At 42.1% G+C, this 17,717-nt stretch overlaps 1 protein-coding gene across 8 annotated transcripts in view; it reads right to left on the bottom strand.

Moving 5' to 3' along the window:
- Positions 1 to 16,941, bottom strand: part of CENPI (centromere protein I) — a 29,847-nt gene extending 12,906 nt beyond the window's left edge. For 4 of the 8 annotated variants that reach the window (XM_060270217.2, XM_060270219.2, XM_088664515.1 and 1 more), the window contains exons 1-16: positions 16,741 to 16,941; positions 16,097 to 16,249; positions 15,631 to 15,759; positions 15,345 to 15,463; positions 15,061 to 15,168; positions 13,281 to 13,329; positions 12,896 to 12,933; positions 8,455 to 8,559; positions 6,830 to 6,958; positions 6,103 to 6,240; positions 3,549 to 3,666; positions 3,052 to 3,143; positions 2,159 to 2,276; positions 1,999 to 2,063; positions 379 to 473; positions 113 to 248 (exon numbers count right to left, since the gene is read on the bottom strand). In XM_060270217.2, the coding sequence (XP_060126200.2) occupies positions 113 to 248; positions 379 to 473; positions 1,999 to 2,063; positions 2,159 to 2,276; positions 3,052 to 3,143; positions 3,549 to 3,666; positions 6,103 to 6,240; positions 6,830 to 6,958; positions 8,455 to 8,559; positions 12,896 to 12,933; positions 13,281 to 13,329; positions 15,061 to 15,168; positions 15,345 to 15,463; positions 15,631 to 15,759; positions 16,097 to 16,244 (1,587 nt within the window). In that variant the 5' untranslated portion in view covers positions 16,245 to 16,249; positions 16,741 to 16,941. The other 4 variants (XM_088664517.1, XM_088664518.1, XM_060270218.2 and 1 more) reach the window with 3 other exon arrangements.
- Positions 16,942 to 17,717: the final 776 nt, after the last annotated feature.

Raw genomic sequence — 17,717 nt, 5'->3', positions numbered from 1 at the left:
GGATTTCTCTTTCTCTGCCTTCCCCTCAAATTATCAGAACTTCCCTCAAGATTGTCAAATACATAACGTCTAAAGATATTAAACAAATTTGCAGTGTGAACAGCTTACATACTGTCTCATAGAAATCCAGGATAACATTCATCAACAAAGTAGAGTTGTTCTCCAAGCACAGACCAACAGTTGAGAGCCTGTTTACAAAGTGAATGAGCTCTGTCAAGGAGCTTATCAGGTCAAATTGGGTGGTGTTCCTGCAACAAGATAAGATAGATATCAGCTTTAGCATCTAGCAGGAAGGGAATGGTTGTACCCACGTGAGCTGCATTATTGCTTGATTGCCTGTGTTCTAGAGGTGTACCACTTTGTAAAGATTATACTTACAACACATCAACATTTGATTCTGTGGCCATGTCTGCTTGCATGTGGCAATTCAGCACGTTCAGTAACAGTTCCCTTAGGTTTTCAAGAACTTCATACTATGGAACAGCAAAAAAAAAATTTAAAAAAATGGATCCACTGTATTTCAGATTTGGGGGAGGTCCATACCAGCAGTACTGCAGTAATATGCTTGAAAGGGTTTTTTAAGCCCAGGTTATCCATACACACAAGTTTAAGAATTCTCCTAGGGTACTTCAGTAGCCTGCAGTTGTGATGTTAGCCCCAAGAGAGACAGGAGATAAAAACAAAGACAAATTATTGGAAACTTGCATACTTCCAGCTGAAGAAAGAAAAGCAGCAACCATTCTTCTTGTTATGTTGTTGTATTTGTAATTCGAAAGGGCTAGTTCACACATAATGCTCAATGTTATGTGCATCCTATATAATAAAATGCAAGTGTCTCTGCGTCCAGTTTTCCTGTGTGTCCCTGGGTTACTGCGCATATGCCCCAGGGACACAGGGACTGGACAGCAGAGACTGCACGCGCACACTCTCCCCCCCCCTGCCTCCTCCCACTGCCGCTCCCGGCCGGACACCGCCTCACTGCAGGGCACATCAGGGAAGCGAGGGTGGAGGCCGGCGGAGGCCTCCTCCTCACAACCCTCCCTGGCCCGTGAGAGGAGTGAAGCAGCGGCGGCGAGGTAGGCGTTTTTGTCCCGCGTCCTTCCTGTCGGCGGCTGGGGGAGAGGAAGGAAGGAGAAAGCAGCGCTTTCTCCTCCTCCGTTCCTGTCCCCTTGCCGCCAACAGCAAGGACAGGTCCCAGGGTTCGGAGAAGCGCTGCGCAAGCGCTTCTCCGCACCCCGGGATGTCTCCTTCCTGTCGGCGGCTGGGGGAGAGGAAGGAAGGAGGAGAAAGCAGCGCTTTCTCCTCCTCCGTTCCTGTCCCCTTGCCGCCGACAGCAAGGACAGGTCCCAGGGTTCGGAGAAGCGCTGCGCAAGCGCTTCTCCGAACCCCGGGATGTCTCCTTCCTGTCGGCGGCTGGGGGGCAGGAACAGAGACAGCAAGGACAGGTCCCAGGGTTCGGAGAAGCGCTGCGCAAGCGCTTCTCCGAACCCCAGGATGTTCTAGCGCCCGTTATTGAACGGGCTGAAATACACTAGTTATTGTTATAATGCACTAGTGTTATATGTGAAATAGGAATCACGGCTTATGGCAAACAGTTTGTAGCTATAAAAACCAGCTTCATAGCCCATAGTCTGAAGCGAGCATGCACCATTGATTGTTGCAAGCTAGGATTCCTAGTTTGTGCATAGCACAAAGCAGAGATTCTGTATGTCCAATTAAGCCTCATTCAACTAGTTTACATACAACAAGAAATTCATCTGAGTCTGACAAGTATTTTGTCTCCTTCCTTTAACAAGGATAGCAATCCCAAAGATATTCAAGGATTTGTCTTATATCAACCGCAATGCACCTGATATTTTGTTCCCAACTGCCAGTGGATGTTCAACCCTACTTTTGGGCATCTCAGACAAACATATTTCCTAGCTATATGTCAGGGATCAAATTTGGTAATTCTTACATGCCAAAGCAGGCATTCACTGTCCACTTTCTCTCCATTACCTTAAAAGAGAGAGATGAAATGGAAAAAAGCTTCAACAATGGCCGGTAGAGATAAGTCTTCATTTCTGAAAGGAAAGAAACAAAAAATGGAACAGAGACGTTGAAGCAGGCCTGTCTGGACCACAAAGCAGGATAAGACTGGTTAGGCTGCATCACATACCTGAGAAGCTGCTGGGAGAGATCCATCTTATCAGCTGCAGGACCTGTGACCGACAGCAGCAGCCATCCCAGAAGTGCAGACTCTTCCACAAGAATTCTTCGCAGGCCGAGAAACCCCTCTGAAAGGCACAACTGACACTGCTAAAGATTGTTGAAAGCCAGCCCTTTTCATGCATCCAGCCTGACAGTGCTCTTCCATAGCATAAAATACTTAAGAAGGCCAAGACATAACTTCTAAGATTCAAGGGATAAGCTAGCTAGTGAAGCAGATTAGTTGGGCTGCGATCTTAAAAGTACTTTGCTAGGGATAGCAAAAGTTTCTAATAATTCAAGTGATTTTCTCTGGCCCAAGAGCCTCTACCGTTCCTCCTAAAAAGCAGATCCCAACTTACTTTTGTTCATGCCACTCTTTTCTGCTTCCCAGTTTGCCTTCTTCAGGAACCTTATTTCTTGACTGCACAGATTTAGGCTGCGTCACTCACCACCTGCCCCTGGATACCCTCTCTGTTTCCTTCATCATGCAGCTCTTAGGAGAAAATACTGAGAGGTGCAATTTGGCCTCCACTGTCCTTTGATAAGGAAGCCCCACAGCTGTGTAATTAATTTGGATAGCAACATGACTTTCAATAGAATAGTGTTTTACTCATGGTTTATTAGGGTTTTCACATTACTACAACAGTAATTACTACAACAGAACAGTACAGTCTCCTCCCACCTTCTCTCCCTCCTGTGCTTTTTTTTTTTAAAAAAAAAGCTACAGTATTTTCATTTCTGACATACCATTATTTAACATCCTACTAACAGAATATTGATGTTTTAGTCAAGGCATACAATGGTGGTGGATAAAAGACAATGTCCAAAGAATGATGGGATGAGAATCACACCTGAACTAACCTGCAAGAAACACTCTGCTTTGAAGACTTCCTCTAAGAAAACCTTGAAGTTCAATTCATCTTCCTTGTTCATCCTCTTGTACCAAGGGCATCCTGAATCATGAGACACAGGGGTAAAACATTGCTTATCCTCCAAGTTTTTATTCTCTGACATCCCCAAGTTTTCACCTTTGTATATAGTCTGCCACCCATTTTGCCTTGGCACAGCTGAGGTACACGGAGATGGTGACCTGTATCTGTGCAGTACCAAGTCAAATATTTGGAGTGGGGATGGACTCATAAGATGAAATGCTTCTCTGTATAAGAAAAATGTTCTGCAGATAAAAAACTAGCATATTAGGTTAAAACCCAGCTCTCCAAGATCTATAATGCAGCAGAACAATCAATCATGTGAGCTCTCACATCTCAGACACAAGATTATCTCTGCGAGAACTAGGACTTAGCCTAGACCTAAGGCATCAGTTTCCTCCTATGTGGGAATCAAATTAGTCTCCCTACCTTCTTTTAATGTATGAGCCATCCAGTAATGCATCCTCATAGAGATGGATTTATCTTTGAGACCCAAGCAGTGGAGCAACAGAGGACTGCCTATCACCGAGCCTATTTGGACTGGAGGCTGGAAGAGAAGCCAGAAAAAACTGTTCAGAAGGGAACACAAAAACTCAGACTTCCGGTGCTCTCTGCCACGATGAAAGCAAATCCCATGTTAGCGGAGTCTGTTCGTGGAACGTAAACCAGGACTAATTGAAGAGTAATTGTCCTTGCAAGCCACCACCAGGGTTGGGGTGTATGTGTGAGCTCCACTTGCAGATCGTCTGATACCTGGCTCCTGTCCCGAAATGGAAGGCGGGGAGCAGGAGACGCTGAGTGCAAAGCATTTTGCATACTGGAAACCCCCTGATGCAGTATATTAGAAAGAACAATTTGGATTTAATTTACAGACATGTGCTGGATTAATGGGACAAGATAACCTGCTAAATGAATCAGCCACTGAGTGGTAACGTATTTATTTGGAGAGAACTGGGGTATGATGGGGGAGGGGAGCCTTTACCCTCTCTTAAAATATTATGTTTGCTGCTTTGATGATTTGGCAAACCTCCCCCTGAATATTAATGGATTGATAAATGGGAGATCAATGACAAGATAATATTAGAATATCTGAAGAAGTGTGCATGCACACGAAAGCTCATACCAAAATAAAAACTTAGTTGGTCTTTAAGGTGCTAATGAAGGATTTTTTTTTATTTTGCAGTGGCTGTTAAATTAAGGATTAAGATCATAATTGTTGTAATTGGATTAACCAAGATCAAGGAAGCAGAAAGAAATCAGACTGGAGTACCCTGAAATTCAACACATGAGAAGTCACTCAAAATTGTTTAATTTGGTATTTGAATAATTGGTCTTTTAATTGTATTGTAATTTGGTATTGTAATAATGCGGCTCTTATTGGATAATGGTAACTGGAAATTAATAAAATTTATTATACAGAAGGGAACACAAAAACTCCACAGTAGAGGCAACACTCCTTGTTTTGCTGCACTCAGCACTGAACCTCCTCTAACCAGCTGTCTCTGTAAACTGAAAACTACCACCAACTTGCAGTCAAATATTTTGATTTTAACAAAATTCCTCATTTAATCAGCAGTATTTTTTTTAAAAAAAATCTTTAGTTTATAGAAAAGCCATTGCTTCTAAGAGCACATAGACTAGAGATCTCACATAACCAGAATTGAACAGGTTGGTTCAAGTCAATGGGAAATTTAGAGCCCTCCCACCACACCCCAACCCATGGTTCTTCAATCCACTTGCTCTTCTTTGCCTGCCAACAGCACGCAGGTCCTCACGTCCCTAAGTGTTTTGCATACATAGCCAAAAGGAACCTTGCCTCATAGAAGTTGCTTGATCAACATGGTTACTGTACCCTGAGCAAGCAGAACATATGGCCCAACCAACTCCCCTACTACTAGCCATCCCACATCTGGCTGTAGTGAACAAATTGATGGATTAGGCAATAGGACTTTCACCATGGACTTGGCTGATGTATAAGTATCATTTTACTCCTCCCTGGGCTGTTTCCGTTCAAGCTAGTGCTTTCAAAAACTGGCATCAGTTTCCTCGTTTTCTTTTTGCATTACATCTTTTAGATTGCAAGTCTGTGGGCAGGAACTGTCTTGTTCTTAATCTGTGTAAGTGCTTAGTTCATAAGTGCAAAAGGATCAGGTCTAGTCATGTCTAATTAAAAATCCATAATGTAGCTAGCTATCCTACACTTTTAGTAAATAGCTCCAATGTGGCATTAAAGACACATATTTTCCCCCAAATATGTGCAATTTCATATTCTGTAGGTTTTGTTACATTATGCTTTTTGCCATATTTCAAATCTCTCACCTATTGTGCACACATACTGCCTCTTTTCCACTCTGAATATTTCATTCAAAGCAGTTTAGTTAAGCCCTCATTTTAAGTGTGGTTTTATTTTTTTGGCAGGTGAATGAATCGTTGCACATCTACAGTAGCAGTGGCTCAAGCAAAAAATTATGACTACCACAGTATCTCACTTAACTGTTGCACTGATGTAACATTTACCTTTAACCATTCCTTTTTGTTTAGAATTCATGCTTCCAGATTATGTTACGGGAAAAATTACATGAGTAAGCAAAGATCCTATGGCTAGAAATTAGGAGAAAGGCCATGATGGTTGTTTAACAGAAGGCTACAATAATCTTTACATTCATATTTTTATATTAAATTGGATTCATTGTCATACATTCTTAGTAATTTAAAAAAAAATCTTTCAGTAGCACCTTAAAGACCAACTAAGTTTTTATTTTGGTATGAGCTTTCGTGTGCATGCACACGAAAGCTCATACCAAAATAAAAACTTAGTTGGTCTTTAAGGTGCTACTGAAAGAATTTTTTTTATTTTACTTCGATCCAGACCAACACGGCTACCTACCTGTAACCATTCTTAGTAATTGTTTGACAGCTGTGTTTCATTTGGAGTCTATTTGACCCCTGCATTATATTAGTCAAGTGCTATTCACAAACCTACGTTCAAATATTGAATGTTCTCTAGAAGCTGTGGGAAGGTCTGCAGCTGTTCCAATGGAAAGAATTTATGCTTTTCACTCTCAGCCAAGCTTTCTGCACTGGAGCTGCATACAGGCGGAATCAACTTTGTATTCCTTTCCTATGGAGAAAACAAAATGCCAAAATTAAACGGCTCACGGCTACATTTCTAGATTATGCCTCTGTCAACCCTAATCCCAATTTCAGCTATCATACTGTGCCTTCAGTGATTAATTTTCTTTACAATTCTATGTAATTGTAATGTTCAGGTGGAGGAAAACCAAAGAATATTTCAAGATTGGTGAGCTTTAAATATTCAATAAAAGATCTACACTTCTCCTTAAAGTCTGCCTCTTCCTGATCAGAATTATAATAATAAATTTGTGAGCTTTGCATATTGCATTCCATTTATAATGTAATTGAAAAAATAAATGACCAGAGAGCATCTGTTGCTATAGCAAGTGTGAATCCAATAATAATCAGAACATGAGTCTACTAAAAGCGTCATGTAAGCTACTCTAAACCTTTTCAAATATGAAAATATAATAAAGTTACACTTACTCTACCATCAGGAAACCCTTTCCATATCTGTGAGTGGGCAGAGATTCTCATGCCATCACTGACACTAACTAGCTGTCACTAAAGTAAATAAAATTAGCATGCACAGTTGTAGCCCAATAACTGCATTCAAACTATCCCCAGCAACAAACCCTCTTCTGAGGTTGGGAATACTCCATGTATTTTAAAGTTAGCTGGGATGCAGATGGTGTTCCATGAATTCGCAGTTTTATGTTGTCAATTGCTGTTTTCCACGGGTGTAAAAAAGTCTTAAATGGCACCTGGCGGGGGAAGAAGAAGGAGGTTGTTGAGATTAAGTTCCCTTTCTGTGGCAAATGGAGGGTATCCTCAAATGGGTTGACTCTGCACTTGCTCCAACAGGCTACGCAAATCAAAGTTTTTACTGCCGCCATGTGTGGAAAAGAACCTCTCCACATTTGGGACATAGGAAATTGAACCATTAATGCTCAAACTGTCCTTGATAGAAGAGGGACTGCAACCCTTAATAGCAAAAACAGCAGACATTGGGGAAAATTGGTATGGGTGATATCAAAACCCAAACAGAACTGGGAGCATACAAGCACCCCCAACTCTTCCCAGCAATGAGAATCACCCCTCCAGGGCAGGTAAGCTATCCTCCATCCAGTGTAGAAGAGGAACTTTGCATACTCTGGTCTGGCTGAATATATTTGTGAGCTTGCCCTCTTCAAATGTTCATTGTGGGTTTTTTATTATTATCAGCAAACCTCAACAAAGTTTCTTGGCAGAGGAGAACTCAGTACAAGAGTAATAAATGTCAGTTAAGATGACAGCTGGCTGCTCAATTTAATTTCTGCTTTGATTTGGCAAAGCTATATGGGTACATCCTTACCATATTTGGAGCTGGCATTATTTCGTCATGGATCTTACAACAGGAGTAAAGAATCTCCAGTCTGTGGGTCCATTTTGGTTTGACAGGTAATTTCCCCCAAACAACGCCTACCTATCCAACAGCTGGTGTTGCAAAGCAATAGGATTAAACTTGGGCTCAATTAGCTAATGACTGGGTGCTAATCCTGCTCAGTTCAGCCACGCTCTCTGGTTCCTGCTGAGAACAGGCATAGGCAGCCAAAGACAAGCATTGAGAAAGGTAAGCTGTCCCTCTTCCAGCCATCTACAAAAAACAGCTTTCTTAAGTGTTGTTTTGCAGATCAGATACAAGGCTTTCTCATATGTGCAGTGATGGCTGTAAAATACTGTCAGATGGCTGTTAATTTGTTTTTGTGACTATGTGGAACCCAGTTCAGCTGACTGTGTGGCTGTGGAAATGGATAAAAGCACCCCCATCCAAACAGTGACTATCATCAGTACAGGTAAGACTTTTTTTTAAAATTGTTATCACCTACGGACTTCCGGAACAGATTAAATTTGAGAACCAAGGTATCACTGTACTTCAAAAGTAACTCATGAAGGATTTTTTTATAGCTATTATTGTCTGGTAGAAATTACAACAATCACATGACACCCTTGGCTTCACCTTCATTATTAATTTAATATTAGGCAATGTGATATGCAAAGTTTAAGAATGCAGTTATGTGTACATCATTTCCAATCTAACCGTTTCTTCCTCATCAATGAGTAGCTTAATAATTTGGCAACACTGAATTCAGATGCCTAGTCTCCCAGCGCAGATCTCACAGCACAGCACAGCACAGCACAGCACAGCACAGCACAGCACAGCACAGCACAGCACAGCACAGCACAGCACAGCACAGATCTCATTTGAAAGCATCCTCACCTTTGGTTTTTTAGGCAAAGTTACTGTTACCATTTCAGGAGCAAAGCTCTTGTACGTCCATAGCAGAGTCTTCAGAGTAGAAAGTGATGCCTGAAAAGGTGATGCCTGAAAAGAAATAAGAGTTTGATGTTGTTGCACTTGATAATGTTCAAACATAGTAGTTGAGAAACTATGAAACCAACTGCATCAGTGCTTTTTTTCTGGTGGGGGAATGCATACCCCTAAACATTTTGTGAATCTAAGTTTGGCCTCATTGAGGGGCAGTATTTCAATATGAGTAGGACCCTGAACATCTTTTTCGAAAAAAAGCACTGCACTGCATTAGACATAGCAAATCTCTAGCCATGACCCTACAAATTGGAGATGAAGGACTATACCAATGTCAAGCAAATGCTGTTGTGACAGACAGCAAGCCAGACCAGAATATGGTGATGCAGTCCCTCAGAATTCCACCACTGTTGGGAGTCTCTCCCTGATTAGCTACCACCACAACTGCCAGCCAGAGGGGCAAGTGTGGAGCAGCACTTTGCGAGGGAGAATAAAAGGGTTTCTGAATGAGTTTTTAGATAGGGATAGCGAAGGGAAAGAGCAGGAGTGAGATAGGGATTAGTTTGAGAGATAGGAGTTGATTTGAGATTGGAGATAGGGATTAGGATAGGGCTTTTCTGAGAGAATTGGTTCTGATTTGAGTTGAACATCCGCTCTGAGCAGACTATCTATAGCAAGAGGAAGGAGCCTCAGTTTAGATAGGAGGACTGGGTTGGGTGTCTGGCAAAGGTACCATATTTTTCGCTCCAAAAGACACACTTTTTTCCTCCTAAAAAGTAAGAGGAAATGTCTGTGTGTCTTATGGAGCCAATGCATGGTCCCTGGAGCCGACTTGCCCAGGGGCGAAAAGCAGATTGTGCTTTTTTTCTTTTAGAAAGAGCTAAAGGCTAACAAGAGGGAAAGAGAACCTGCTGAGCAGCTGATTGCAAGATATCGGGGAGGGAGATAAGCGCTAGCTCCCTTCCCAGCCCCACCCCCTTGCCCAGGCCTCCACTGTTGTGTTACCCCAGCGACATGTGACTGGCTGATTAGATTATCTGTCTGGAAACTGTATAAATGGCTCCCTTTCCTTTCCTAAAGAAGCTACAGAACTGAGTTGAACTCCATAAAAACAGGATTTTTTCCCTTTGCAAGGTAAGCTCAACAACTTTGAGATGATCCCCAAAAATGGAGCTTTTCCACTTTGCAAAACAATTGCACAACTGTGAGCTGATCCTTAAAAAATGGAGATTTCCCCCTTTGCACAAAAAAAACACCAACTGCACAACTGTGAGCTGATCCCCAAAAAACACAGGGCTTTCCCCCTTTCCTCCTCTAAAAAATTAGGTGCGTCTTTTGGAGCAAAAAATATGGCATACAGACAGGAGTTAACTGGAGGGCTGAGCCACATTGGAGAAGCAACTGGCCCAGCTACCCCCCCAAGATATGCCTGGGGTATGCGAGGGAGAGGGGGGTTTGGCGTGGTGGATGATGTCACTCGGGAGGAAGATTACACCACACACTGGGGGACCAGAGATAGGGGTGTCGTGACGTCATGAGCCTGCCCTGGGAAAGTGGGGCGCTGAGTGGAGGAGGGACATGCCTTTGCAGAGGACGAATGGGGCGGGGTGGGGTTTCCCCACCACTTATTTTGGGGGTGGGTAGGGTGGGGGGGATTTTCCAGAACATGTGTGGGTGGGGAAGTCTTTTTTGGAGACCAGAGAGAGGGGTGACATGACCTCATGCCACTGGGGTGGGGAACGGGGGCGGTGAGTGGTGGAGGACCGTGGCTTTGGTGAGGATGAATGGGGTGGGGTGGGGTTCGTCCAGTTTATTTTGGGGGTGGGTGGGGTGGGGTAAATTTCAAGAACACGCGTGGGAGCCTTTTTTGGGGGGAATGGTTGTCTACAAAATGAAGGGGGACTCTGAAGGTAGGGGGGAAGGGGTGCTCTCTGCTTTCAATGGAAGCCACAGCAACGCGTGGCCGGGTACAGCTATTAATAAATAAATGAATCACTCCTTAACTAGGAGGTTCAGAAGCAGTCTACCAGTACCTGCTCACTCCGTTGCTGCAATTGCAAACCGGGGGGAGAACATACAGCTGAGGAATAACAACCCCAACTCCTGCCATATCGTGGATCAGGACAGCAGTCAATTTGAAGTCTTATGAAGCCTTAAATGATACAGAAAGGCTGTAGAAATCACCAATATGATTGGTGATATGGAGCCAGCAGCCACTGAAAGTGAGCAGTGATTGCAAAAAGCCTCAGGTAGGATTTCCTGCTTATCTTTAAATCTGAGCAATAAAATGGTGTGCGGCAAAACGGAGCCACAGCGTGCAAAAAACTAGCATATTCAGCAACCCTGGAGGAGAGCAGTATACAGGGACGCTCTGCAAGAAAGTTAACTAAAAAAAGAATAACTAAGGTTGATAAGGGAAACAACCAGGGTTGGGAGGGACATAACTCAAAGACAGCAAGTAAGTTGCTAAAACTAAGGAAGACTAGATAAAATAAAGCAACAATAAAATGAGATCAAAATTGAAGAACTTATTTGAAGAAGCAGGAGACCCAGGAAAAACATTCTGAGTCAGGCAGGAGAAAAAACTGAGGAAGTGCCAGCCTGCCTCCCATAATTCTTTGCTCCTGCCTGAGGTCATGTAAGAGGATATACCCAATCCACTGTTCCCAGTGTTCCATGAAATAAATTGTACAATCTGCTCTTGTAAAATTGGTGGGAAACCAAAAAGGAACAGATCAAATGTGTTATGATAAAATGGACGAAAGATGTGGGACATAATATATGGTACTACTGATGGATTGGGAATGGCTTTGGAAGTCAGATATGAAATTTACTGCATGTACTTTACTGAAAGAGAACTACATGAAAATGATGTATCGGTGGTATTTAACCCTGGTTAAATTAGCAAAAATGTATATAGAACAAGTTCTAATAAGTGCTGGAAATGTAAAGAAACAGAGGGTACATTTTATCATATGTGGTGGGAATATAGGAAATGGTGAAAAAATGTTTAGAGTAACCTAAAAAACCAGAAGCCTTTTTATTATGCACTCTAGAAGTGGAGATTCCAAAAGAACAGAAAAAAAATGTTTACATATTCTACGACAGCCGCCCGGATACTGTTAGCCCAAAGATGCAAAGAGGAAGCAGTCCTGACCAAAGAAGATCAGCAAACCAAGTTAATGGACCATGCTTAAATGGCAAAACTAACTGGAAACCTCAGAAATGAAGACGACAATAAATGGTAAAAAGAATGGGAAATGTTTATCGTGTACTTACAAAAGTATTGTAAACAGGTTAATACATTGGCAGAATTTAAAGAACACTTGTAATTATAGAAATAATATAGGAAATTTGAGGTAGAAGAAATAATTTGGAGTAGAAATTATATGCAGTTGAAAAGGAAATCTAAGGAACCAGGGGAGGGGGGGGGAGGAAAGTCATGGGATTCAGAGAACCCCATTTTATGGATTTAATATTGCTTTTATGTATATTTTTTCTTTGTATGTGGTTGTTGTTTGTTTTTTATTTTTGTTGAAAATCTAATAAAACATTATATAAAAAGTTTTCCTTCACATAAGACAGTCTGTGCTAAATTGTAGAAATTCATTTAATAGGCATACCAGGCAGTTATAGTTACACTATAGTTAATTAGGGGCAGTTAGTGGGGTGAGGCCACTACAGCTGCTGTAGAGACAAACAATCCAAAGAGATGAAAAGCTAACAAAAGAATCTCTTCCATCTCTTTTGTTCATTTATGCTGTATTCCTTTTGCTTAGATAGCAAAGGACAATGCTTGCATGCTCTCAGATGAGCTCAGCATCAGACCTACACCATCAGCAGGTTATAAAGAATAGTAGATTCTACTATTTAGAGCTTTGCTTTATGTCTTAGAATGCAAGATAATGCACCATTTAAATTACATCAGATATTTGTCAGCTATCCAAATATTAAACTTTCATGCTACACTGGAGTTCCTATAAGGATTAGATTCCAATGTTTTAAAAATAAGTTTTGTCTTGCTTCAACTTACTTTCATATCTCAAGTGTAAAGGTAAAGGGACCCCTGACCATTAGGTCCAGTCGTGACCGACCCTGGGGTTGCGCGCTCATCTTGCATTATTGGCCGAAGGAGCCGGCGTATAGTTTCCAGGTCATGTGGCCAGCATGACAAAGCCACTTCTGGCGAACCAGAGCAGCACACGGAAACACCGTTTACCTTCCCGCTGTAGCGGTTCCTATTTATCTACTTGCATTTTGATGTGCTTTTGAACTGATGGGTTGGCAGGAGCTGGGACCGAGCAACGGGAGCTCACCCCGCCACAGGGATTCGAACCTCTGACCTTCTGATCAGCAAGCTCTAGGCTCAGTGGATTAATCTCAAGTGACTTACCTGTAAATCTAGAAGTTTCCTCACACGGAAAGGTTTCACTAGGGAAAAGAAAACAAAACAAATCAAAACTCAACACTTATTCTTTATTTGAAAAAGTTATGTTCTGCCTTTCACATAAGACTCAAGGCAGCTGTAGGTAAAACAGCAAGGGGATTTTTATTCCAAGTAAAGCAGCATATCAGATCTAGAAACAAGATAGGTCATATTCTCTTGCACAAAATCAGCCAATTGAATAAAAGGGCTGAGCACACTTTTGGAGGGTGGCAAATCCATAAAGTGGGTCCCCAAGACTGGGCGGTGGGGATGACTTGCCTCCTGTGACAATTGACAAAAAGCTTGTGATGCAATCACATAACATGTACCATGAATCTAATTAAGATCTCACCATTCTCCATTCTGGTCAGCAAACACAGCATATGACAGGCATAGGGGAACTACAGTAAGAAAAAAAAAATTACATAAAAGCAGTTAACAGCTAAATTCAGTTCTTTCCATCTCAACACAATCATGAAAAGCAGATGGCATTTAATTCAGCAAGTATTTTAGTATCCAAGTTACAATGAGTTCTCAATTACTAGCCTGCTTATAGACAGTATTTAACTGCCAAATGTTTACTTAGAAGTCTCACTTTATTCATTGGAACCAGTCTGTGCATAGCAGGGTGGGGGTGGGGTTTACCATGAGCAGTCTCACTATTGCAGCTGGATGCTAGAATGCAGTGGGGAGGGCCTGGCATGAAATTCCTTGTTGCCTATGGATACCAGGCAAGTGCTTAAATAGAAGACTGATTTAACTATTTGGCCTCTGCACCAGGCTTCTTGTGAAAATGAAATGTTTTTAGAAAAACCATCACTCAAGTTGGTATCACTGAAGCAAGATGGCATTTCGATCTGCTGCTCCTTCCTTCCCTGGAAGCAAAAATAGCCTAGCTTGGAATTAGTCACATCCAGAACCTACTATTCTCCTGATGCTGGACACAGTCAGGGCATTTGATTGTTTAAACCTGCAAGATCGCTTTACAATTCTATGTTCCTTTGGCATTAGTACATCCTGGGTTGATCCACTTTTTAATTTATACTATGGGTCAGTGAACTAATTTTTGCTGAATGGGGAACACACTCTGATATTTCTCATTGGCTGGGGCACAAAGCAGGGTTGCTCACTGCCACCCCTGCTTTTTGCCATGGCCATGGAACCCTTAAGTAGAATTGTCTTTGTCATCTCAGACCATAGTTAAATATACTACAGGCTATGTAATGTCTCTGACTGCTTAGCATTTATGTAACATTCTGTCTTCCCTTAAATGTAGGAGCAATTATCTACACTTTAAATCATTTAGGTGCTGGTACAGTATTGTTATTTACATTTGGCGGGAGGGTGGGTATATTCGTATCCAATTAGTTCTAAAGTGGGATCAAGTCAAATAATGTTTTGTTATCATTGTATCAGAGATGATAAATATGCCTAATGCATGACTTTGTATGTATGTTTGTTTTCATACGTGAAATGAATCAAAATTAAATACAGGCAAGCCCCATTTTGTGTACGCTCAAAGAATGTGCAACCCATTTTTTGGACCTGGAAGAGGGAGGAGCAGGGCCGGGACGTAATGGGCTTATGCATGCTCCGCCAACATGCACGAAGACCCGGAACACAATCCAGGATTGCCTGTACAAAAAAAGATTGGCGCAATGAAATTAATGGATCTATGTTAGTCATGCCGATTTCAATGGGTCTGAGTATGACTAACATTGGATATAGCCTGTTACAGTCATACCTTGGAAGCTGAACGCCTAGGGAGTCTAATGTTTTGGACCCCAAACGCCGCAAACCCGGCAGTGAGTGTTCTGGTTTTCAAATGTTCTTTGGAAGCCAAATGTCTAACGCAGCTTCCTATTGCATGCAAGAAGCTCTTGTAGCCAATCGGAAGCTGTGCCTTGGTTGTCGAACATTTTCAGAAGTCGAACGGGCTTCCAGAACGGATTCCATTCGACCACCAAGGTATGACTGTATATTTTATTGTTGTGTTCAGAATTCAGTATTCAGTAACGTTGAGGTTTTTTTAAAGTCCCCACTTTTTACATTGTGTCCTGTTGTGTGATTTTGGTTACTGTCAGAGAACAAAAGCTAGTTCCTTCAAAATAACACGTTGATTTTTATCTTACCAATTTGTTATATTGTAATAGGTTGAAGAAGAAACCATAGAGAGCATTAATATTTTCCATCTGATCAATGAAGTCAAACATTACAATTAGCCATTTTAGAACGAGCACCTGTAGGGAGAAATAGATATCAGTAAGCAAAAGCAAGACCAAGGTAACAAACCCCTTCTGGAATATGTTCAGCATTGTACAACATCTAGCTTAATAATCACCAGGATAAATAAGTCAGACTGGGAAAAATATCATTCTTCAGAACCAAGACATCATTACCATGCTTTCCAAGTTACCTGAATGGTACTAGAACACTTTTGAGCACAGAGCGAATACACAGCTGACATAACAGAATCCTCTGTTATTACAGAAATGGGAATCAGATTCTTCAGTAGCCCCCTGCTTATCACTGCACCTGCAAGACATTGAAATCACTGCTTAACATTCTTAACATCTTCACTATTGATAATTTGTCACAAGTTAGAAGCAGCAGGTTCTTGTTATGGGAGAAGCCATGGCAATGCAGCTACTCTGACATACTTTACTGCCAAGGGGAAAGAAAGAAACATTTTTTTCCTTTACCAAGCTTGCCACTGAGTACGATGTTCAGCAAGTTATGAATTTCTTCTGGTGCCAAGCCTCTCTCTTGTGCAATCTTTTCCACAGTCGTCAAAGGACCCTGCAAAGCTCTATTCTTTTGTGAGGCAGTACCTTTAATTAGAAAAAAAGTCAAAGTGTGATTAAAATACATTCAAAAACCCATCCTCATGCATGATGGCCTGTCAAATGGCTTGCTTTACCATCAATTGGCAAGGTAGCCCCATTGAGATGTCATGGCATTTGTAAAACTATGGAATTCTTGTTTAATTTGCCATCTGCTTTCTTGCTATTTGGTTCAGTTTTTAGGTGTAGGTAGGGGCAAGTCTAAAGCTTTATTGAAATTCATCAGCCCCAGCCAGCATTGCCAAACATACAAGAGCAGATTTACATGTATTTCTCTTCTTTGCTGGATTGGGGAATAAGCACAAAGCCCTATCTTTGTTCTTACCGGTACTTTCATTCAAACAGGTCAAGACTTCTTCAATGGAAGTTCGGTCATTTTCTATCTCTTTAGGGTTTGTGACACTTCTGGTTTGTGTACTACCAGTAGCTGGCAAAGCTTGTTCTGGAGCCTCGGAATTCCCACGTCTCTTCATTTTTTCTTATTCCAGGAAAGAAACACAAGACAAGGTCAACTTTTTTTGGTTTTCTTTTGTTAGTATTTTCCTGTCCAACAGGGCAATAGCAATATGACGGAACCAGTGTCTCAGCAACACCCCCCCCCCAAAAAAAATTCTTCTTTTGAAGAGTTCATAAAATATTATACAGAGATTTCGGTTTTGTTTTTTTGTTCCAAGTGGAATCAGAGGGGACAGACGTGGAGCCCATGGACAACAGAAGACCATAAACACCTCCTTTCTTGCCATAGTCAAAGACACATGGGCGAGGAGGGGGGTGGGGTTTGAAAGTTTGGCTACCTGTAAAGTGAATACTATAGTTAATTTACGGTGTCCAAGTATGGCATCCTCCACAGCCTACCTCTCTTCACCTCAAACAGCCCTTTAAAGAAATATTTCAAAAAATAATTCCTCCCTTCCCACCAGCACTCCGCTCTCCTTTCGCGCCATTTTCCAGTTTCCGAGACCCACCTACCTCTTGCTCCTTCCCACCGTCAAAACCAGCGCCGCCAAAAAACGCCCTCCTCAGTAGCCGCCGTTCAGTTTAAAAAGTATTTCCCTGCGCAGGCGCAAATCGCGATCGGGGGCGGGGCCGTTGGAAGAAGGAAGGAAGGAAGCGGCTGCGCTCGGGAGAAAAGGCTCGGGTTTCCCTTTGGCTGCGTCACTTCCCACCATTGGCACAAGCGGCGCTGGTCTCGGTATGAGCATGCGCAAACTGCTCGCATGATCTCACCACAGGCTCCCGAAGAGTAAGCGGGGAACGGAACTGGAGAGCCGCGCATGCTCACAAATGAAAGGGTGAGGGGAAAGGGCGGGCTTTTGGTTTCGCTTAGTGGGTCAGAGCGGACTTGTTTTTTTCTGTCGTTATTTCACGAATAAATCAAGTAGTTTGCACCATTATAAAATTCAGAAGAATAATCCCATGTGTAAATAAGGTCCTCGCGTAGTTGCACGGAACGCAGGTCAAAGCATACGAAGTGCTTTTGAACGTTGGAAGTCCCCAAATATATGTTTTTAACTACTGTACTATCGTTTTAAAAACGAAACACTAATTAGTAACAGTTTTGGGAATTAAAAATTGGTTCGTTCTTGGGGCACATAAGCTCTGTTCTGGGTTGAAAACCGAGTGAGACCACTGGGCCATCTAGTTCTGTATTGTCTGCCATAGCCAACAGCTGCTCCAGGATTTCAGAGAGCAGGTTTCCCATGAATGGATTTAAAACTGCAGCTTTTTGCATAATGTGCCTCTACCAGTGGGCCATCCATAAGTCATTTCCTGTATAGGGTTCTATATCCCATGTTGTCCTAGTTCTTCTAGTACAGGGGTTAGCAAACTTTTTCAGCAGGGGGCCGGTCCACTGTCCCTCAGACCTTGGGGGGGGGGAGGACTATATTTTGAAAAAAAATATGAACAAATTCCTATGCCCCACAAATAACCCAGAGATGCATTTT

The sequence above is a fragment of the Zootoca vivipara genome, chromosome Z2, assembly GCF_965207765.1.
Source record: "Zootoca vivipara chromosome Z2, rZooViv2.hap1.1, whole genome shotgun sequence".
Taxonomy (NCBI): Eukaryota; Metazoa; Chordata; class Lepidosauria; order Squamata; family Lacertidae; genus Zootoca; species Zootoca vivipara.
This window is presented reverse-complemented; position numbering and strand designations above follow the sequence as displayed.